At 44.8% G+C, this 23,505-nt stretch overlaps 1 protein-coding gene across 31 annotated transcripts in view; it reads left to right on the top strand.

Annotated features, from left to right (window-relative positions):
* Chd6 (chromodomain helicase DNA binding protein 6) overlaps positions 1-23,505 on the top strand; it is a 161,664-nt gene that overhangs the window by 127,505 nt on the left and 10,654 nt on the right. For 9 of the 31 annotated variants that reach the window (NM_001434092.1, XM_087652359.1, XM_087652360.1 and 6 more), the window contains 9 exon segments: positions 1,007-1,136; positions 2,943-3,003; positions 11,095-11,155; positions 11,747-11,963; positions 13,469-13,677; positions 14,600-16,171; positions 19,402-19,553; positions 19,928-20,134; positions 21,196-21,648. In NM_001434092.1, coding sequence (NP_001421021.1) covers positions 1,007-1,136; positions 2,943-3,003; positions 11,095-11,155; positions 11,747-11,963; positions 13,469-13,677; positions 14,600-16,171; positions 19,402-19,553; positions 19,928-20,134; positions 21,196-21,648 — 3,062 coding nt within the window. 31 annotated transcript variants of the gene reach the window in all.

Below are 23,505 nucleotides of genomic sequence, written 5' to 3'. Positions count from 1 at the left end.
CAATAGGAGTGTAAGTTAGGTCTAGAAGTTTGGTATGACCATAGATTTGGTCCTTAACTTGGACAAGCCTTGTCTTATAAGATTACATTATATTCTATACTACCTTCAGGAGACCCTGCATCTTCTCACCCCCAACTCTACCCCACCAAAAAAAAAAAAAAAGATTCTGTTAGATACAGCAAAACACCAGACATCCTCCTGCTTTAAAGTACAATTTTGGGGAACTATGGAGGTGGCTGATCTGGAAAGCGCCTGACATGTAAGCACAAGAACCTAAATTTGTAGCCCCAGCACCCACATAAAAGTGGGGCATGGTGGCACCTGAAGCTTTAACACTGGGAACTGCGGAAAGCACAGAGACAGATGACCTGAGCTCGCTGGTGAGCCACACTAAGCAGTCATTGAGTTCAGCACGACCTGGTCTGAAAAATTAAGGAGAGCAATAGAGGAAGATTAACACCAGCTTCTGGCTTTCACATGCAAACACATGAAGCATTTCTTCATCGTTTCGTTGTCTTTAAAGTTCTTCTTCGGGGTCAGAATATTCCTTTTGTTTACCTTATACGTGATGAGGAACCAGTCCAAAGCCCTGGCAAGTATGTGTTAGGATTTTGTGATACTGGGTTTATAACACCAGGCCAAGTCTAGTAGTCCAGCAAACCGTCACCACGGTCCAGTTCACAGTTCAGCACTTCCATCCATCGTATTCATCTCCCTTCTCTGACTCACGAGATAGAGTGGGCTGGTCTGGAAACAAGCCCATTTGGGACTAACGGTATCCGAGTGGTGGACTAGGAGGAAGAGGTGGTAAAAGTAACCTCTGTGCTTCCCAGTGCTGTACAGAGCAGCAAACCAGTAAGAACCGTCTGCCTTCTGCCTGTTCACAAACACGCTGTTTACCTGAATTTAAGTTTGTTTTTTCTTGGTTTTTACTAAGTAAGGGAAACAGTGAATGTCTCAGACCAGGGACAGACCTGACTTCTGACAGTTGTCATTGCCTGCTCAGGTTATGAGAGGTACAATGCCATGCGGGCTGACCCAGCACTCTGTTTCCTGGAGAAAGTCGGCATGCCTGATGAGAAGTCCCTTTCTGCAGAGCAGGGTGTTACAGATGGAACCTCAGACATTCCTGAAAGGTGAGAAGCCACATAGGCCCACTCTGATGTCACTTGCCTTGCCACCAACTCGTGTCCTAGTCCACGTACATCCAGGGCTCTGTACCATTATGTATTCATGCTCTCTGTTGCTGTGACGAAGTACTGACCAAGAGCATTACAGTTTATTCTGTCTTAGTATTGCAAAGGGGGGTCTGTAGTCAAGGGGAAAGGATTAGCAGCAGGAGCAGGAAGCTGCTTGATGACATTTCATGGCTACAGGAAGTAGAACCCTGCTATGAATCCTCAAAGCCTATCCTTAGTGATGTACTTCTTCTACAGCAAGGCTCTACCTCTTAAAGGCTTCATAAGCTCTCACACTGGCGACCAAGGATCCAGAGCTGTGAGTCTGTGGGGACGTTTCTCACTCAAACCACCAGTTTACCTCAATGTCCAACATCTCTTAAGCCTGATGTGACCATGTCCTTCAAACAGCTGAGGCTCCATCCTACTGTGCCTCAGACGTGTTCTTTGGACCAAATCTCAATTCCTGTCCTTCATGGATTGCCCGGGCTGATTATCCTGCCAAGCTTGTTAACCATAGTCATCTTATTCTGGTCAGAGGGCTTTCAGGGGAATTTAAATCTCTTCCCCCTAGCAAAAAGTCCCACAGGCACAGCAAGCCTTCCTGATCATAGAGTTCCTCTGCTGATTGCTGTTTTTATTTCAGGGTCATACAACCCCCCCCCCCCCCCCCCCGAGCAAGGCAGAGTCACGAGTCGCTGCCTCAGGTTGTCATAGTTTAGCATAGTGGAGGGTAGTACACAAAACACATGACTCATTCTCTTTGCCTGACTTTGATTTATTGTTGGCATAATCTCCAAATGTGTGACTTATCAGGAAAACAAAAGTTAACAGCTAAAACCTATAGATCTACAAGATATAAAGATGTTTAGAAAGTAGAATTTGTCTCTTAGATGTGTACTGTCAGCTTTGACCAGAGACCTAGCCATGAGAGTATGGCATTGCCAATAACCCCTGGTGAACCGTTTAGCTGTCATGATGCTCTCTGCCCCAAAGGCATTTTCTGTGGTCAGGATAAAAGTATATCTGGAGATGTTGACAAAGGCCTAGTGTGGTTAGTCATCCTGGTGTTAGTTAAATTAACTGATTCAGGAAAAACACTTTCTGGTTCAGGTGCTGCGTGTAGCTCAAAGCTTTTATATTTGTGGTGACTCCCATGAAGCACCTAAGGTAGGTAGGAGCAAAGGAGCTGACGCTTCACGAATCGTGAAGGACAGGCATCAGCAGTAATTAAGCTCCCAGGAGACAGGAAACAGTGAACCAAGTCACAGTGTGGAATCCGAGGGGACGATTTACCTTCCTTCTCAGCACTAGAGTTGTCTTCCTAGAAAGGACCTTGTGGGAGGAGTCTCTGTGCTTTGGGGTGGACACTCGATTAGCACAAGGTCAGGCTGTACTAGAGTTGTTCTCTTTCGGGTGTATGTGCTGACAGCTCTTGATGGGCTGTACTTACTTTTTCAGTGATAGTGTTGTTGAATGGTCAACCTCAGAGTGTGCCTGAGTAGATCACGGGGCTGCAGCCTCATACATGTGAGGTCTCAGGTGAATGGAAGTCCTTACCCACCTACATGATAACAGTCTTGGGTGGTAGTTTTTCTTGTTCTTAGTATCTCTAACGTTGTCTGAAAAGAAAAGGAAAAATCTTTTGAGTTTGAGTGCCTGTGAGAAACACCTCCTAGCCTTCCCTTTAGATCTGGAGGGCCTCTTTACAAGCACCCTGGTAGTAACAAAACTCCTAAGTGGTGTATAATTACTTTTATTTAGAGGCAACATAGATAAAGAAGACAGTGCTGAGGACAAGGTAGATGGTCTCCAGAAGCAAACGGTGAGTCAGATGTGCTGCACCGGCACTGCATGCTCTTCATGCCGACAGAGAGACGCCATCATGTGGGGAGTGGGATGGCACTGCTGCTCTTACTTTGTATCACCCTTTATTACGGAAATTCAAAGCATATAAACTAAACTGCGTTTGTATTCTAAAACATTTTTTCAGATAGCTGCAGCTTAAGATATAGTTGTAAAACACAGTACAGAGAAACCCTGTGTACCCTGTACCAAGGTTCCCCGGAGTAAGATCAGGTTAAGTCATTTAATATTCAGGATGGGGACACTGATGGAGTCAAGGTCAGAACATTTCAGTGATTACACAAGTCTTGTATCTACCTCATAACCGTTTGTTTGCCCCTTCCACCACATGATTGATCTTTTCTCCATTTTCGAAACTTTGTCATTTTAAGAATGGAATCACGTGGTATGAACCTTTGACAGATTTTTTTTTTCATTTATCATAATCTTAAAATCTATGCAGGTGACTGTCTGTTCCAACTGTAGTTGGTTCCTTTTTGGCTTTTGTTTTAAGTTGGGGACAGGAATGGTTGCTGAATGTTACTCCATAGCAGGGATATGGCATTGTTCATATAATGTACCTTTGTTTTCTGTTTTGGGGTAGCTGTGCCTCCTTCTTTTTTTTTTTTTTTTTTTTTCTCCTACCCATTGGCAGTAATTAAGTGATCTGCTCTCTATGCTTCCTGCATCTATGTTGTCACTGTTTTCTGTGGCTCCACCTGCTGTGTGCAGCAGTGCCTCCCTGTGGTGACCTGCAGTGCCTCCCTGTGGTGACCTGTAGTGCCTGCCTGTGGTGACCTGCAGTGCCTGCCTGTGGTGACCTGCAGTGCCTCCCTGTGGTGACCTGCAGTGCCTCCCTGTGGTGACCTGCAGTGCCTGCCTGTGGTGACCTGCAGTGCCTCCCTGTGGTGACCTGCAGTGCCTGCCTGTGGTGACCTGCAGTGCCTGCCTGTGGTGACCTGCAGTGCCTCCCTGTGGTGACCTGCAGTGCCTGCCTGTGGTGACCTGCAGTGCCTCCCTGTGGTGACCTGCAGTGCCTCCCTGTGGTGACCTGCCGTGCTGCTCTGGGCCACATCTCTGAGCTCCGCGCAGTACAAGTTCTCGGATGTCCTTTACTTTCATTGTGCTGTCCTAGAGGTTGTGAAAGATTCCAGATGCGAGTCCTGGGTTTTTGTTGTTGTTTTTTGATTTTTGATTTTTTTTTTTTTTTTTTTTTTGAGACAGGGTTTCTCTGTGCAACCCTGGCTGTCCTGGAACTCACTGTGTAGAGCAGGCTGATGTTGAAGTTAGAGATCCTCTGCCTCTGTCTCCTGAGTGCTGGGATTAAAGGTGTGCACAACCATTGCCTGGCCAGATCCTCCTCCTTTTCTCAGATAGGTGGTTTGTAGATATTTAAATAACGAAAATTAGATCAAGGTTCTTCAACCTGTTGATCCATAAATACCTCATCAAATTACTTTTGCACCTTTGAAAAAATGTACTTGTCCTGTTTGTGAGGCTCCGTTGCCGGGAGTAGAACTTAGTCTAAATTGTGGCCATGTCTTAAGTCTTAAAGTGGAACTGGCTTATTCCTTTCCATGCTTTCTTTTTCAAAATTATTTGACCTTTACTTACTCTGTGCCTTTCTGTGTAACTGTAAAGGTTTCGTGTAAATTATGTAGACAGGTGACAGGCTCAGCAGGTGAGGGCACCGGTGCACGCCTCAGCTCATCTCCTGGGACCACATAACAGAGAGCTGACTCCTGCAAGTTGTCCCCTGACTTCCACATGGACACACTCACTAAATAAGTATTTAGTTAATATAAAATTTCTGTATTTTCAGGGACTTGCTCAATTTTAGTAAGAGTTACATTAAACCTTTTTTATCAATAAGAGTTATAATTGTAAGATGCTGCTGACTGTCCCCATTTCTTTATTTCACCCTCTGTCTCTTTCATCAGCATGAAAGCTCTGTGCATTTGTGAATTCATCTCATTGTTTCTTCTTGGGAGTGATTGTGAGTGCTGCTGTGATCTCACTTCCTTTCCCTTGTTCCTTACTGTGTGCAGAAACCCAGTGTGTATTTTACACATGCCCCGCACCCTTCACTTGTTTCAGACTTGTTTAACCATTCTAGGCCATTTTTCATGGATTTCTTTGGATGATGATGATGATGTTGTTGTTGTTGTTATTGTTGTTGTTGTTGTTGTTGTTGTTGTCATTGTCATGTCGTCGTCACTGTCATCTGCAAATACAAAGTTAAAATTCTTCCTCTGGTCTAAATTTAAAACTTGTTTCCTTTTTTTGGATTATGGTACCGGCTGAAACTTTTAGCACTTTATTGAGTGATATTGGTGGAATAAATACCCTTGTTGTAGCCACTAGGAGTTAGACACTTATCATTAGAATAATATTAATTAGGGGTTGAAGAGGCAGCTCCTCGTTTCCGAGTACCTGATCTCAGAAGATGTGGGTTCCAGTCCCAGCATCCACACGGTGGCTCATAACGATGCATAGCTCCAGTTCTAGGGACCAGGCACTCATACTGTCCACATACATACATGTAGGCAAAACATACATGAACATACAGAAAGTACATAGTTTTAATTCTTATAAAAATAATACTAATTATAGATCATTTTTATAGACCTTTATCAAAAACAAAAGGCATTTTCATAATTCTAGTTCCTGAGTTTTTATCATAAATAGATGTTGAATTTTGTCATATGCTATTTTCCCATTAGATAAAAGTGGTCTTTTGGTTTTTGTCTATTTGTTTGTTTGTTTTTTCTTATTTGGCCTGTCAATAACATGAGCTACCATGATTAGTTGACAAATATTGAACCGAACATATAGCTCTACTATAAGCTCTGATGGTCATGATACTGAGATACAGATATAGATAATAACTATACTGAAGTACGGATTACTTATGTATTACCGAATCTATTTGATAATACTTTTTTTTTTGCTTCCCTTTTATTTGTGAGGGTATGTTACGTATATGCAGCACACACACATGCAGTGCATCACACATACATTTTTTTCCAGAGTGAAGGAGCATCTATGGATGTAGAGCACAGGGTTAGTGTCCAGAATCATTCTTAATTGTTCTTTTTTTCATATTCGGTAAGACAGGGTCTCCTCACTCAATGGCTAGTGTGGTATGACCTCACTGGTATGGCTAGTCTCTCTAACCAGTTTGTTCTAGGGTATCCCTCTCCTGAGACTGGGATGATAGACAGAGCCACATACAAACTGGAGTCTTCACACTTATGCACACTGACCCATCTCCCCAGGCTCTTAATGATGCTTTATGTAAGACTTTTCACATATGCACCAGTGAAACATGGTCTGTGTGCACACTGTGGAAGATCTTTTTCTAGTTTTCCAGTCAGGTCATACAAGTTTGTGAAATGGGTTCCTGTTTTCTGATAGAGATTGTCTTGAATGCTTACCAGGTATGTGTGCATACCCCAGGAGCTGAAGGCCTTGCCTGAGCCCCGGTGCCATTTGAGCAGCCTCTGTCTTTGAGCAGTAGAGCACATGAGTCTGGCAAGTGCCATGGATCCTGATATCAGAAGTTTGCACAGCACTATCCTTTGGTGATTCTACTTAGCCAGAGTCTCCACTCTCCTGATCACACAGTGATAGTCTGTTCTGTTCTTTACTATTTGCATACATTCTCTCTCAGCTTTTTGTTTTCTGATTTGCTTCAATTCACTGTGTCTCAAGCCTTTACAGGACAGGAAAATAAGTCCTTGAAAAGTTGATGTCCCATGTGGGAAAGTGGTGTTATTACTACTGCTCAAAGTGCTGAGCGTGTACTCCCAGACACACTCACACACACTCTCACACACTCTCTCTCTCTCTCTCTCTCTCTCTCTCTCTCTCTCTCTCTCTCCCCTCCCCTCCCCTCCCTTCCCTCCCTCCCTCCCTCCCTCCCTCCCTCTTTCCCTCCCTCCTACTCTCCACCCCCAGCCCCATTCTGTTAGAATGTTGACTGGCTTGATTGTATTCAGGCAACCACAGCAGCTTTGACTTCATGGGACCAGCAGACCTGTTATGTCTAGACCCGAATTTGTTTTTATTTCTTATCATAAATCATCTCCAGCTCCTTGCTACTCTGACCTTCAAGAGTGCACATTAGTCATTCTCTTTAACATGACATTCAGAGTTTCAAGGTTGGGAGGGGCTGTGGGAGTGACAATGTCTGCTCCTCATGCCCTCTCTCTGTCCTAACGTCTGTGATGCTTTTAATCAGCAAAGTTACCAGCTACAAGGTACAAGGTTCAGAAGTTGGGTTTTATGAAGCACACACAGTTTTAAGAGTGTTTGTGTTTCGAATGGTCACAAACCCAGAATTGTCAACCGTGTTTATCATACCTGTATGCATATTGGGAAGGTTAGCATCTCTGTCAACAAAGATAACAACAAGTAATGAAACAGCTTTTGTTACCACGGTACCTTGTGGCAGGTACTGTCTGTGCTGTGCTGCAGTTCCCATGGCCCATATCTAGGCTGCGTCTTGGGTACTTTCTAAAATAGTAAAGCCATAATAGGATGACATTGTGGCCAATAGGAGATGAGGGATTAGGAGGGGAAAAACTTATAAGGGAATTTTATGACGTAACTGGTCAAATCCTACTGTAAGGAACCTTTAGTCAGGAACCAAACAAGAACCCATTTCTTGTGGGTTAAAGGGTTGAAGATAATCTAAACTCAGTATTATTTGTATGTAAATTTTGTTCATACCTACAAACAGGCATCATTCTTTCCTCTTTGTACGGAATTAGAGCACATAGTCTCAGTCAGCTGCATAAGTCCTAACCAAACCGAAGGACACAGGCAGAATCTCTTGTCTGCTCACATTCCTCCAGATCTTGCAGGCTCTGTGATAGACACCCGAGCTTGATGCCAATTGTTTTTATATCTACTTTGCACACAAAGCTTATACAAAGGTCAGATGCTTGACCCTTCCTTTCTTGCAAAATGAAAACACCAGCAGGGTCTTTTTGACTCTATTTCAGACCTCTTGTTGGCTGTAGACAGAGACCTTGCGTTCTGCAGACTCCTTTCTTCCTCTTAAGCTCAAGAGTCACCTCTTAGACCTGTCCCAGCAGTCCCTAGTTGATGTTCTATGTTGCTTACGGGACTGTGTGCACAGCCACTGCTTGTCTTTCCCTCTTACCCACCAGACAGAGTCCCCGGGGCTAACGCTTCTGATTCTTCCACTTGTATAGTCCTGAAGTCTAGCATTTACCGGGTACTTGTTATTTGGCCAACAGCTGTGTTGACACTTGGATTTGGTAAAGGCATAGGAGAAATCCTGAGTCTGCAGATCCAAGTCTGCACTGCTGCTGCCACCTCAACCAAGACAAAATCCTGGAGGAGCAGCCCTGAGCAGAAGGGACTGGGCCTTCTAGTTTTGAGTAAGGATATGTACTCAGTCCTCAGGAGGGAAGAGTCATGCACACAGCCGGGCCACTCTCAGATGCTGGCAGTGCTTTGGAGGGCGGGCACACGGTGTGTGCGTTCACCTGCTGCATAGGGGGTACCAGCGCCTCAGCAGCCACCTCTGAGTCTGAGTCTCCTCTTCACCACTGATGACTACCGTAACAGTTTCCCCACTCCACACATTCTCCAACTTCAAACATTGTTAACAGTAAATTTTTAAAAATTCTTAGGCAGTACTGACTACAGCCTATGCAGCCTTTTCCCGAGACTCCGTAGCCTCAGTGGTGCTGTTGCTGCTGGTGGTGGTTCTTGGGAGTCCGCATAAGAGCATGTGTTCCAGGGAAAGGAGCAATGCTAAGTCCTGCTCGTTACATCCCCTCTCCCAGCCACTGGCTGTCAATGCTTTGTGCCTGCATGTAGATTAATCATGCTCCACAACCACCCTGTAATAAGCTGGATAGCACTTTCTCCATCTGCAAAAAGAACAAGCACATCTTAGAGAGAAGGAAGCGTCTTGCCCAAAGCCAAAGAACAGAGGCTTTTGATCTCAGGATGGAGAAATTGTGTTCTGTCTGTCCCCTGTCATCAGCACTCTTGGTCCCTTACCTGAAGTCAACTCATATTTCTTTTTTTTTTTTTTTTTTTTTGGTTCTTTTTTTCGGAGCTGGGGACCGAACCCAGGGCCTTGCGCTTCCTAGGCAAGCGCTCTACCACTGAGCTAAATCCCCAGCCCCCAACTCATATTTCTAAGATGAAGATGTCTTCCCTATGTAAGCAGAAACTGGTGTTCCATGTTAGACTGTGAGCTCAGCTGTGAGTCTTTCTCTGTGCCAACAACTGTCGCTTCCTGTGCATCAAACTCACATTCATTGGGTTACTTGGCCATGTTCTGTCATTCTGTTGAGGAGAAATGCTTTACAAAAGATGGGATACAGAAAAAGCACTTATTAGTACCAAGAATTTTCCTCCATGAGTGTTTACTCAAGGATGACTCACATTTACTAAATGTCCCAGCAGAAACTGCCAGATAGATAGACTGGAGAAGAAGACTGTGCTAGCCTCACACCACACTGGGAGCCATAGCTGTAGGCGAGCCCTTGTCAGCTGCCATTATGGCTTGAGAGGGAACCTGTCGCTCTGCTTCATAGGCTGGTGCACTCTACCACCCATGCTTTCTTTATCTGCTGAAGAGTATTTTCCCCTGCCAGTATCTGTACTTAAAATGTCAGCGTTCAAAATACCTCACAGATGGTCTAGCCACATCTAAAACGGATCTTTTTGGCTGGAAGACCTAAGATGTAGTAGGGTTTTTTGTTTTACTGAGGAGTAGGATGAGGTGGCACTTTCTGATGCCCTTTCAAAATGGCAACATAGATTATCCTCAGGTTTCTGCTCTGTTAAATAGCAGGAGATAGTTCTGGACAGTAGAAGGCAGCTTAGCTAGGGCTCCCCAGTTCTAAGTGTCTTTTCACTCTCCAAAGCCAATCTTATCTGGAACTCTCTTGGTACCTTTCAACTTGGTCCTTAAGTCAGACTACTTGTGTTCGAAGCCCATGTTTTAGCCTGAGATCCTGAGCGGCTCACCAAGCCTCCTGGGCAGTTTTCTGGATCTGCGAGACACAAATAGTGATAGTTCTGTCCCCAGAGACAGTTGTGATAACCAGAGGAGCCATGTGAAGGGTCATGCGCCGCCACCCCCATTATTCTACACAGGAGAAGTAATGTATTCAGAAAATAGACTTCTTTCTCTGCATTCTCTCTACTCTCTCTCTAGGGTTTTTCGCTCCTGGATCCAAGCATGGCTTCAGGGCCTTAAAAATGTTTTGAGTTTTGATTCTTGCAGGCTGTATGTTTCTAACCACCTTCACTGTGTCAGAGCACCTGTCTCCTGCCCAGGAGCGAGCAAGAGCTTTCAATAAACCCCACTAGTGAACAGCCTAGACAGGGCCACGCCACTCACCACCACAGTCTTCCTGTTTCCTACCCTCTTCCAAGTAGAACAGGCTTATCTTGGGTATCTCCTTTTCCAGTCCCAAATCATCATCTGAAAAGAACGTTTGTGAAGTTTTGCTTTGAGACAGGATAGAGCTAATGAAGCAGTCTGCTCGGCCACTTTTGTTAATGCACTGACATGATGAATTTTGTGCTTCTGCTCTTCCTCCAGGTTTGTTTGGAGCTTCAGATCTTAATTTTAAGTTCCTGGGGTTTTACACCACTGGGGCTCATGTCTGGAGCAGTCATGTTTTGTATAATAAAAAAAAAAAAGTGTCCATGTCCGTAATGAACAGTAATTGACCCCTTTTCACAGTGAAAAACCAAAATTTTCTTTGTGAGATGGCAGTATTAAATTGCCAGTGGTGGTGGCAAAACATATTTAAATTCACAACTAAAAACAGAAATGGTGCCTATAAAATGAAATTGAGTTCCCATCCCTTAACCTGATTCTCTGTGGGAAGACGCTCTGGGGGAGGGCATGTGAGAGGAATTGCATAAGTGAGCCATGTTCTGAGGCCTGTCTGGGTCTTATGATGTCCACAGGCCTCTCTGTGCATGCATTGTCCTTGCAGCAGGGCCTTTCTCAGTGGTTTCTTCTGGGCTGCAGTTTCGCTGATGCAATGGCTTCATTTATCCCTAGGCGAGTCCCAGTGATGGAAGTGATGGCATTTTTGGTGAAAAGAAGGATGACAGCCAGGCAGGTGAGACTGTGTCCTGCAGGCAAAGTAAGGCCCCAGTTTGTAGTTCCTGTGCAGTTTATATCAGTTTATATAAATCGGTGCTATCTTTAAGGAGACTTAAAAGTAAGTTGACCTGTATCAAGCTTCCCTAGAGTGACACATGTCTCTGAGTTCCTCCACTTAATACCAGATGCGAAAGTAAACAAGTGCTGTCCTCAGAACAGCACCTGACCAGTAAAGAAGGCACTGTGGTCTCACTGATGTGCAGTGATTGTACCTCAGCTCAAACTGGACTGGAGCTTTGGTAGTTGGAAAGGTCAGCTGCATAGAAACCATGACTGTGAAGAAGGCGACAGAATTTTGCTCTTTCCTTTCTGTAGAGTGATTCTGCCCTCCAGAAAGAGGTGTATTTAAGCAAGAAGGGCACTGACCACAATGTAAAGCTGTTTTTAAAGCAAAGGGTTGCCTTTCCCACTAGCCTCACTCCTGACTGACATTAAAGCAGCTGTTTTAAGTTACTACGCCTGTTTTCTTTGTATTTAAACAAACAAGGAAAGACCCTCTTGTTGCATTTGCATGTGTAAATACTAATGTCCTCACTGATGTTTGAAGCCCAGGATGGCTCCGACCCAGACAAATCACCCTGGCCAGTTTCCTCTGCCCTCACTGCTCGACTAAGGCGTCTGGTCACTATTTACCAGCGCTGCAACCGCAAGGAGCTGTGCAGACCTGAAATCCTAGGCCCAGGTAACCAAGGATACTGGGTTCAGGAGGAGGTGTTCAGGAGAACTTCAGACATGGACCTCATCAACAAGGAAGCCCAAAAAAGGTAACATAATAGCCAGTGCAAGAAAGCATGTTAAACTAACTGGTCACTGGGTAAAGGGGACAAGGAAGGCTAATAGCTAGAGGTACATGGGTTAGCCCCAGGTGATAGATTGTCTTCAGAGTTTCTTAACCACAACCTCCAATAGTGTGTGGGGAGGCAGCTAGATCTAGGACCCTCTGTGCATAATGCCTGGGGGTAAGCCTGTCTAACGTGTAATTCCAGAAGTCAGACTCCAGTTTCAGGAATGTAGCTTTAAAACACCACACTGATATATGTCATACCGTTTTAAATCCCCTGATTCTTGTAACAACAAAAGGAATAGTGTGTGTTGAAGCTGTCCTAATATAATCTCATGTTTATCAAGACTTTGAGATCAGTGAGTACATACAAAATCCAAACCCAGAAAGAAAGTGTATATGCGCATAGCTACTTGATCATATTGGCCATAGGCCAGTAAGGCTAGGAATGAACACAACAGAGCTGCCGTTCTTAGTCTTTAGACTATTTTTCTTCAGAGGCAAAGTCCAGCAAATTAAAAGATAGAAAATTCCATTTTTTTCTCTATGCTCCCTCTGACAGTACAAAATTTGGAAGTGTATCTCACACAGCTACAGATCCCCTTCCTTTTTTTTCCTTTTTTTCGGAGCTGAGGACCGAACCCAAGGTCTTATGCTTGCTAGGCAAGCGCTCTACCACTGAGCTAAATCCCCAACCCCACAGATCCCCTTCCTTTTTCTCATTCTTCTACTGATTCCTCATCCCAACCTCTGTTCCCAGCTGGGATGTAACACCATATCCAAGAAGCTGTCATAAAGATTGTGGTGACAGGTGACAGGAGCTTACCTCTAAGTACTGTCTCAACACTGTTGAGGACTTTTGTGTCCAAGTGAAGCTGACTGACATCGGCCACCACCCACTTAGCAGGAGAGAGAAACTAAGGGAAGATGGGAGTCAGAGCCCTTGCCTTCTCAGTAGGAGAGGTTGAATGAGATGGAACAGAAAGACCCCAGAGCCTGCATTCAGTGTCATGAGGGAAAGACAAAATACAGTAGGTGGTATTTTTAATATTTTAGCCTTTATCTCTTATAAGTGAAAGTTTAACTAGATAAAAATCAATGACCAAGAAATAGCACGGTCTACATACCTGACTTTGAAAAACAGAGATGAATACCAGAAGGGGAGCTGAGGATTTGAAAGTAGCTCTGTCTTTGGGAGTAGGTGTGAGCCTCTCTACCCTGCTTGACTTAAAGATAGACAATAAAATATACACGCCAGCTCACCTGCTCTCTGGATTTTACAGGCTCCTACAGTGTGTGCTTTAGTAAGTAGTTGGCTCTCTTAATAAAGGATAAGCCAAGCTTACCAATACAGATGTGTAATCCCAGAACTCAGGAAGAGGGTGCAGGCAGATCTCAAACTCAAGACTAGCTTGGGTCCCAGGGTCACAGCAAGATCCTGCTTCTAAAGGGACAAAGCAGCTCACCTTTCCTCTCCGTAACTCTCAGGTGGACTAGAAGAGAACAAGCCGACTTCTATAGAACCGTGTCTTCCTTCGGTGTTGTGTATGACCAGGAAAAGGAAGCCTTTGACTGGACGCAGTTCCGCGCCATTTCTCGCTTGGACAAGAAGTCAGATGAGAACCTGGAGCACTATTTTCATAGTTTTGTAGCCATGTGTCGGAATGTGTGTCGTCTTCCCACATGGAAAGATGATGGTGAGAAAACTTGTCACCGTGTCAGCAGGGAGGTGGGAAGAGAACATGTTAAGTTTACAATGCAGAAGCACCATAGCTGAGCTATAAAAGTGAAGTCTATCTGAAGAATTCTGATAAAGATGGGCAGGTTGCTGGGGGTCTGTGAACTCGTAATTCAGATCTTCAAGTTCCCCAAAGGCATAATTTGTGTGAAAGCTGAAATTTAGTTAACACCTCACGGCACTGTTCATAGGTCAACATTAACTATGCTTTCCAAATATAGGGTGGTTTGTTTTGTTTTGCTTTTTATGATCAAGATCTAGGAGCTGGAGAAATGGTTTAACAATTAAGGGCACGAGTTGCTCTTGGAGAGGACCTGAGTTCAGTTCTCAGCACTTGTATAACGGCCCCAGGCATGCACCGAGGTGCGCAGAGGAAGAACTAAGTGTTTTCTATGTTATTAGCTTAGGTAAAATAAGTGCTGTCGTTGAGACACCTTCTGGCCCAGTAGGCGACCCTTCTGATGTTTCCGCCTGGTTGGAATTCAACCCAGCTTCCCTCCCCCTGTTCCCCCTCTCCAGCCTCTGTGTTTGGTTAAACTGTTCTGGGCCAAGTTGCTGCATTGTAGGAAACCAGAAACATTGTAGGAAACCAGCATTGAGCCTCTTGCCCCAATTGTGGCTTGGTTTTAAAGTGTGTTCATTGGAGTCGGGGAGCTAATGTGGACCCTTCAGTCATACTGCTGAGACTTCATTCGACTCCTGCTCTGCCACCTTAAACGGAATGGCTTTTCAGTGCCTCTCCTTACGGCCCTTGAGACAGGAATGACTGTATCAGGATTTTTTGGAAGTTGGAGAACAGATACCATTGTTTTAAGTGGGAACCATTGCTGGTTTCTGTTTTACAGCAGCCTTGTGTGTAAAGCTCTGTGTGTTCTCTCCAGGTCCCCCTGATGCCAGCATCTATGTTGAGCCCATCACCGAGGAACGGGCAGCAAAGACTCTGTACCGCATTGAACTACTGAGGAAAGTCCGTGAGCAGGTGCTCACGTGTCCTCAACTGCATGAGCGCCTCCAGCTTTGCAGGCCCAGCCTCTACCTCCCAGTCTGGTGGGAATGTGGGAAACATGATCGAGACCTGCTTATTGGCACCGCCAAACATGGGCTCAACCGCACTGACTATTACATCATGAATGACCCCCAGCTGTCCTTCCTAGATGCCTATAGAAACTATGCCCAACACAAAAGAACTGACACCCAGGCTCCTGGAAGTCTCTGTTGCCTTTACCAGGGCAATTCTAAACTATATGAGTCTCTTACTTATACGCCAATGAGTAGGACTTCAGAGTCTCTTGAAAGTGAGCCAGAGAATCTGGTAAAAATGGACAGCAGGGACGATCATCTCTGCCTGCCTGAGGCTGGTCTGCCTGACATAACCTGTGAAAACTTTGTTTCCAAAGTTCAGGAAGTCATTTCTCTGGACCATGATGAAAGCTTGCTGCCGGAGTCTTTGGAGAACATGATGTATGGCAAGACAGGACTCAGCCAGGAGCCACGATCTTTTCAGGAGGCCCCAAGTACCAACATGCAGTCCAGGAAAAAGACTGTCACCGTCTCAGCCAGCAGAGACGAGAGCTGCCAGCTTCCTGGTATTGAGGCAGAAATTACTTCAGCTTCCTCTCTCATGAGCAGCTTAGAAGCAGGAGTGGCCAAGATGAATATTAAAAATGGAAAGCATTTGTTGGTATCGATCTCAGAAGAAGGGGAGCCCTGCTGCAGCGAGACAGGGCGGAGCCCTGAAAGCAGAGGCCGCCTGGAGGCCAGATGCTTAGCTTCCCCTACCTTAGATACAGGGCACGAAAGTGGGTTTGTAGATCTGTGCAGCCTTAGTGTCTATGACTCCAAAAGAAACTTCTCATCAGATCAGCAATTAATTGATTTATTAGAAAACAAGAGTTTAGAAAATAAGTTGATTTTGAATCAGAGTGATGAGGAAGAGGAAGAAAATGAGAAGGAAACCTTAGCCATAGTAGCCAGCACCACAGAAAAGCCAGCGGTCTTAGATTTCACCCAGCCCACTGCAAGCATCCCAAGGGGAAAGAACCTCAGCTTCCACCAAGATGAAGCCAAGAAAGGAAGGCTGGAGGTGGGAAGCAAGACTCCTGGACCACAGAGGGCCTTTCCTCCCTCAGCCAATCAGTGCCACTGCAAACACATTGAAAGGTGGGCACATGGCCTGGGGAGTGAGGAATCTGAAGGAGAGAAACCCAAGGCTTACGAGCCAGACCCGTACAGAAGCAAAGCCAATAATACCACAGTGGAAGGTGAGCCTGCTATTATTCCAACAGAGCCATTTAAACTGAAGCATGAGCTTTTAAAAGAACCGTGGAAAGAAAGTTCAGAGGGGGGGAAGAGTTTCTCCATGTATGTTCCCGAGGGAAGTGAACCCAAATCAGAAGAAATGGATTTTGAGAATAAAGATGATTATGAGAAGGATGGAGCCTGCCACAGTCAAGGTACAGTATGCATAGCTGTGATGTGACGGGAAGAGGGATGCTGGCAGAGCCACAGTCGCTAGTTCTAACTCCTAAAGTGGGCCTACCCACCCCCACCATGTGGGTAAACCCAAGAGGTACAGACAAGGTCTTGATCTGTAAATTCAGCAGAGTAGTTCAGCTGAGTCACCCCAGAGCTGGGGTGACTGCGGACAAACAGTGCCTGCACTGCCTCAGCCATATTACCTAGAGGGACTGTGCTTACGTGCAGAGGATGCAAAGTGGCACAGGGAAACGCTTTGTTCCTACACTACCTGCACTGAGCTAGCTGAAGTAGAGCAGCTTTGGTAAGAGACCTGCAACTAATACAGGTGCATTAATTTGCAGGAACTCCAAAAATACAAGTCAAGTTGGCCTTGTTGAGGTGAGCATAGAAAGCGGTTGTTGGTGTTATCGTCAAAACCCTGTGCTTTATGTCAGGGCGTTTGTGTTAGGTTTCTTTTAGAACTGAACACAAATAAAAATAACAGTTGCAAACAACTGAAAACGTAGATTTGGTCTTTTTAAATAGGGAAGCCTTAAATGGGAACTCAGAAGGAGTTTCAAGCCTGGTGTGGTGACATAAACCTTTAATCTCAGCATTCAGGAGACAGTGGTAGGTGGATCCCTTGAGTTTAAAACCAGCCAGTACAGTGAGACCCTCCCTCAAGAAAAGAAAAAAATCTGGGTGACCTGAAATTCTTTATACTTTGTAGGAACATACATACATACACATACCGTGAGGTGGGAGGTCCAGGAGGAAGTGTGAGGATGAGCAAAGTAGATGGTTTCTTCTTGCCATTATCTGGCCCTGAGCCTGGTACTCCAGGAGTGAGACAGGAATGGCCTTTATTAAGTGGGAGAGAGAAAAGCCTGATCATCTTGGGTCATATAGATTCTTTTTGTATTTTTTAATTTTTATTTGTGTTTTGTATATGTGTTCTTGCACTGAACCTAGAGCTCGTTTCAGTTAGACCGGCTAGCCAGTGAGCCCCTGGGATTAGCCTGTCTCCACAGATTTCCCAGCACTGGTGTTAGGCCACCATGCCCAGCTTTTGTGGTTTCTGGGGATCCAAGTACAGGCCCTCCTGCTTGCATAGTTAACCCCACAGTTGTCTATCCCCTGACCTATCTCCCCAACCCGTATTGCCATTTTTTTTTTTACAAATTTCCACCTTTAGTTTTTAATCACTGATTAATAAGTAATGGTACTGAACCCAAGTTAAAATGTACATAGTAGCTACAGTAAGAACTTGGAAACTGAACTGAAAATAACTTGATGGACTTGGGACCAAGCCAGGCTAGGAGGACCTGTCTGTAACCATGTTCCTCGATTCCTTTTAACCTGAGACAGCACAGATCATGCCGTGTATCAAATTATAAGACTCACATCACTTTTTGGCCCCTGTTGTGGTAAATAAATAAATCACCAAAAAGATGGGGTACTAGAAATGCAGACAAATGAGCCCGAGGTAAATGTGAGTTAGAGGAAAACGATCTTCCTTTCTGTGGTGGGGGCTGTGAGGCTGCCAACTCTGTGATTAGGATAAGTGCTGGCACTGATGCACACACCACAGAGCAGTACCCACAGAGATGTGGGAGAAGTAGTGCAGGTAGGTTAGCCCACCCTGGAAATGAGAAAACCTGAAGTCCTGAGAGAACAGTAGTTTACTAATGCTCTTTAAGGGTTGTCCCCCTGCTTCAGACCTCTCACTGCTGCTTCCATTAACTCCAGAGCAGAAGCCAGTTCTAGGTCATGATTTACAGGCCTCAGGAACCCAGGTGATCCCTGCTCCTGGCTGTCTTGATTCCTTAGCGTGCCCTGCCCTTCCACAGCCATCCCCCGTTAATTAACCTACTTTGAACAAGCCTTCCCTTCATTCCCTGTCAGCACATCATGTTTTCCTCTCTTTGGATGTTTTTAGCCTGGGGTACGGGGGCCGACACAGGCTCTTACTCTGTAGATGCGGCTAGCCTCAAAGTCCCAACCTTTCTTCCTTTGCTTCTGGAATAGTGGGGTTATTTGTGTGAGCCACCTTGCTGTGGGTGTTTGCTCCCTGTACAGCACCGCAACAGTCTAGCTGTTCCTTTATGTGGTTTCCTCTCTCCCCTGTGAAGCAGGGAGAACATTACAAGCTCAGACTCCAGCTAGCTGTCTTGTTTATTCCTAAATCCACCAGCCCTAGCAAGACTGCTCATAGGAAAGAGCTTCTGTGGCTCCCTGGGAGACTCATTTCACAGTGGGAAGTAACACACATCCCTTGTTAGTTTATAGAGAAAAGTCTGTTTCCACCTGGAACATTTTACTACCCTCTACTTATTCTCTGTCATTACTTATTAGGTCTTTGAGATTCCAGACCACAAAAAATTAACTTTCACCTTGCCTACCATGATGGCACACTCTTTTAATCCACCACCAAGGAGACAGAGACAGGTAGATCCTTAATTTTAAAACTAACCTGGTCTACACAGTGAGTTCCAGGCCAGCCAGGGCTGCATAATGAGACCTTGTCTCAAAAATGTGCGTGTGTATGTGTGTGTCTGTCTTTGGCCTTAAGGTAAAGCTCAGGCTCATTTGCTTCACTTTTTACATGAATCCTGACTCCTTAATATCATTCTATTGGTTTATCACACTTCATTCCTCTTTTTTTTTTTTTTTTTTTTTTTTTTTTTTTTTTTTTTTTTTTTATTAACTTGAGTATTTCTTATATACATTTCGAGTGTTATTCCCTTTCCCGGTTTCCGGGCAAACATCCCCCTCCCCCCTCCCCTTCCTTATGGGTGTTCCCCTCCCAACCCTCCCCCCATTGCCGCCCTCCCCCCATAGACTAGTTCACTGGGGGTTCAGTCTTAGCAGGACCCAGGGCTTCCCCTTCCACTGGTGCTCTTACTAGGATATTCATTGCTACCTGTGGGGTCAGAGTCCAGGGTCAGTCCATGTATAGTCTTTAGGTAGTGGCTTAGTCCCTGGAAGCTCTGGTTGCTCTTTTTAACTGTCAAAATAGTGTTTAGTATTGTCTTGTTTTCTAAGCTAGCAAGGAATGTTTAGGTAATCTTAGATATCTCAGTGACCCTAGCAGGATCTGCCTCTGGTTTAAAATAAATCAGAACTGAGTAGACTAAGTAAAGACAGTTTTACATGTCAGGACCCTCAGGTCACTAGCCTTTCCCAACCATCTAGTTGTTTGTTTGTTTTTAACCTGTCTTTGCAGACTACCCAGGCAAATACTCTGAGGAGGAGAGTAAGAGTTCGGCATCAGGCATTGCAGGAGACCTTGGGGAAGAGGCACAGGAAGTGCGGGCTCCCACCATTGCTCAGCTCCTGCAGGAAAAAACCCTCTATTCCTTCTCAGAGTGGCCAAAGGTATCTCCCAGAGCTTGCATCCTCCACTCGGGCCATTCCCAGCTTTGATTCCTTTGCATTAAACCTTACAAAATGCTTCTGCTGGACAAGCTTAGCTGTATACACTTGGACATTGAAGGTGATACACTAAGGGGAAAAGGCATACTATTCACCAGATTACTTAGACAATAAGAGGAAAATGGCAAGTTGCCCCTGGTCGTAGCACTGAAGATTTATTCTTTATTGCCCAGATTATGACATTTATAGATTGTGTAGCGAGTGTCTAAACACTCTCTATTCAGCAAATGGTGAAAAATTTAGCCCCTGCTCTCAGGGACTTTGCAGACTTGGGTAACTTGAAACTGATTTCTAAGTCCTGCTATTCTTTTCCCCAGGACCGTGTGATAATTAACCGCCTAGATAATATTTGCCATGTGGTGTTAAAGGGGAAGTGGCCCTGCAGCCACCAGTATGAGCCCTCAGGTGCACTGCCCACGCCAGTGTTATCCAGCAGTGCAGGTTCTCGAAGCAGCCTCTCAGAGCCAGAAGCAACCGAACACAGCTTCAGCAATGGTGCAGCATTGGCAGCCCAGATCCAAAAGGTAAGGTTATGGCTGGTATAGGCTACCTATGAGAATAGCAGCAACATCCCATGTTTCCGTTGAGTCATTTATTCAACAAGTGTTTGGGGGTTTTGGTTTAGTTTTTCAGTCAGGTAGTTAGTATTAATTATGACTCTGGACCTTATTCTGTAGACTGTGGAAAACTATTAAAAGTTTTGATATAAACCAGTGGGGTTGGGTAGTTTGATGGTGCACACTTAATCCCAGCGCTCAGAGGGCAGAGGCAGGCAGATCTCTATGAGTTGGAAGCCAGCCTAGTCTAAGGAGTTGAGTTCCAGGACAGCCAGGGCTACACAAAAAGAAACCCTGTCTCATGGAAGAAAATTGTTTTTAAAAAGAGTTTTGGGACAAAGAAGTAAAAGCAGGGTTTTATTCCTAAACTAGAGCCTGCAGGTTGTCAGGGGAAGCAAAGAAAGAAAGAAAAAAAAAAAAAGACATGCCAGATAAGAACGCTGCAGAGAAAACATTGTAGGCTACAGACTAGAAGAAGAGAAAGCAATAAACTTGGCAACTGTGACTTGGGGAGAGAATAGGGGTCTTTAAGTCCTTAGAAGACAGATACCAATTATGAAATCAGAGCAGAAAGGGGTGTTTATATGGAAGGAAGGTGAGCGATTTAGAAGTTATTCGCACACTGAATCTGACTTGACTGCACTTTAGATGCAGCCAGAAACCTTGAAAAACTGCTGGCTCTGATTCTCTTGGTCTGGCGTAGCTCAGAGACTGAGTTGTTTTGTTTTGTTTGAACTTCCCAAATGATTCTGATGTGTAGCTGAGGCTAAGAATCCCTGGGCTTATGCTTGCAACTACAGGTAAAGTCTGGAAGCCTGTAAAAAATGTAGACCAAAAAATGTAGACACCAAAGTAGAGTTTAGGTTTAATAAGCCATCTGGTGCTTTAGCACTAGCATTTGAGGACCCTTGTGGTCACAGAGAAGATAGCAGGGAATAACATAAGGCCTGGGGAAATGAGACCTGGAGAAGGAGCTGGTGTTTGGCCACAGAAGTTATATTCAAATTTCTTGCCATGTGTGTTCACAGGAGAGCTTCTTAGCCCCAGTATTCACAAAAGATGAACAAAAGCACAGACGTCCCTATGAGTTTGAGGTGGAAAGGGATGCCAAAGCTCGGAGCCTAGAAGAATACTCTGCCAGCCATGGGCGTCCCCCCATTGTCCTCAATGGCTGGCATGGGGAGTCAGCTATAGACCTCTCCTGCTCATCAGAGGGGTCTCCAGGAGCCACATCTCCTTTCCCAGTAAGTGCCAGCACCCCTAAGATTGGTGCTATCAGCTCACTTCAAGGAGCCCTCGGTATGGACTTGTCTGGAATTCTGCAAGCTGGCCTAATCCACCCAGTAACTGGACAGATCGTCAATGGAAGCCTCAGGAGGGATGATGCTGCCATGAGAAGGCGAAGAGGGAGACGAAAACATATTGAAGGAGGGATGGACCTCATCTTTCTGAAGGAGCAAACACTTCAGGCTGGAATCTTGGTGAGTATATGAGGCCACAAGTTAAAACCATTCTACGTTGAGAAATTTATTTCTCAGACATCAAGTATTTCATTTTTAAGTTTTGTTCTTGTTTTCTGTCGTTATGAAATGTCCTCCATCTTTTCTAGAATAGATGATAGTAACCCATTGGTGACCCTTAATGCATACAGCCTGGAAAAGTGAACCAAAGGGTCTTATTTCAAATAAAAGCAACCCAAATCCTACAGTGAGTGCTTCAAAAGAGAGCCATCGGCATGTGAATAAGCAAGGCCAGGTGACAGGCAGCATTCCTCGGGCACAGCGAGGCTCTCCAGGAGCTGAGGTGTGGGAGATGGAAGGTTGATCTTGGCTTTGATCTGACACTGATATGGGGCACACCGACAAGCTGTATTCTGGTCCTACAGCATCTAAGGCAACTGCTGTGAGGACTCACAGAAGCAGTCCATTCTTAACTAATGAAGGTCATTATGAGCCATAGAGGAGGTTGGGGAAAATCTTCTTTAGACTTTGTTTAGTGCCTGATGTTGTGTTTTGAGTTTGGGTATTTTTTAAAACCTTGAAAAATAAAAATATAAAAATATTTCATAGGGTATTTTTTAAATGCATAATAACAGTTTTTCCTGAGTACCTGCTGTGTACCAAGTACTGTGTTCAGAGATTTTCATAATTAGAGCCTCATAACTCTATAAGAAAGAATGACAACTTGAAGTTTAAAAACTTTTAAAAATGACCCTCAGTTGATCAGCTGCCACGGTACAGCAGGAAGCCAGACCGAGAGCTTCGTTCTCTAGACACTAAGGACATGAGTGCAGACCTATGCTATTTGGCTGTGTCTTCCTCTCAGGTTTTACATATACTGTGAGAGGTGGAAGAGGTATATCTTCTTCTCTGTCTAGTTCTGTAGACTAATTTTACTGTTTGTTTAGTCTTGTGTTTTCATCTTAACAGTGTGGCGTTTACATTCTAACCTTTTTTTAGGTGGGCAGGGGTGGTGGAATCTCAGTATTGCTCAGGCTGGTCTCAAGTTTGTGGACTCGAACTTCCGACCTTAGTCACTTACTCAGTGGGACCCCACATTTGCCAGTTCTGATTTCATTGGTCTGGGGTAGAAGTGTGTGGCCTGGGAGCTTGCCAGTTAGGCCAAGCTGACTGAGCCCTGAGCTCAGGGATCCACCAGTTTCCACCTTCCCAGCTTTGGCATTACAAGCATGTGCTGCCACCTAGGGTTGGGTTTTGTTTTTAAGTCTTGGGTTTTGGTGAAGTTTAGATTTACTTATTCTTGTTTTGTCTATATGAGTTTTAGCTAAATGTGTATATATGTACCACATGTATGCCTGGCCCACAGAGTCTAGAAGAAGGCATCAGATCCCCTGGAACTGAAGTTAGAGATAGTTACACGCCACCATGTAGGTTTGAAAAAAATACCCAGTGCTCTTAACCACTGAGCCATCTTTCCTGTTCCATCTGGCTTGTTCCCCACTTTTTCAAAAAAAAAAAAAAAAAGGGGGGACATGATTTCCTGGGACTGTACTTGGTCTTCGTGTGCACAAGTTGAGCTCTGTACTTACTGAACCACCTCCCCAGCTGCCTACAGGCTGAGAGGAAGCTCCCTCCCCACTGTTAAAGGCTCCTGGAAAGACCCAAGCAGTGATTTCCCTCTAGTGCTCATTGTACTCCAAAGGAGTGACCAGTAGGAAAAAAATATCTTTCTTTTTCTCCTGGATAATTTTTTAATTTGTGGAGGCAAGCACTGTTAGCACCGTTGTTTGTTTTGGTGATGCTGAGCTGAGGGAGACGCAGTCAAGCCACAGGGGAGGAACAGGTGAGTAAACCCCAGCGTGAAATTTTCTGGGATGT

This window comes from Rattus norvegicus, chromosome 3 (assembly GCF_021556685.1).
Source record: "Rattus norvegicus strain SHRSP/BbbUtx chromosome 3, alternate assembly SHRSP_T2T, whole genome shotgun sequence".
Lineage (NCBI taxonomy): Eukaryota > Metazoa > Chordata > Mammalia > Rodentia > Muridae > Rattus > Rattus norvegicus.
The sequence above is the reverse complement of the archived record's forward strand: the minus strand, read 5'-3'. Positions and strand labels throughout refer to the sequence as shown.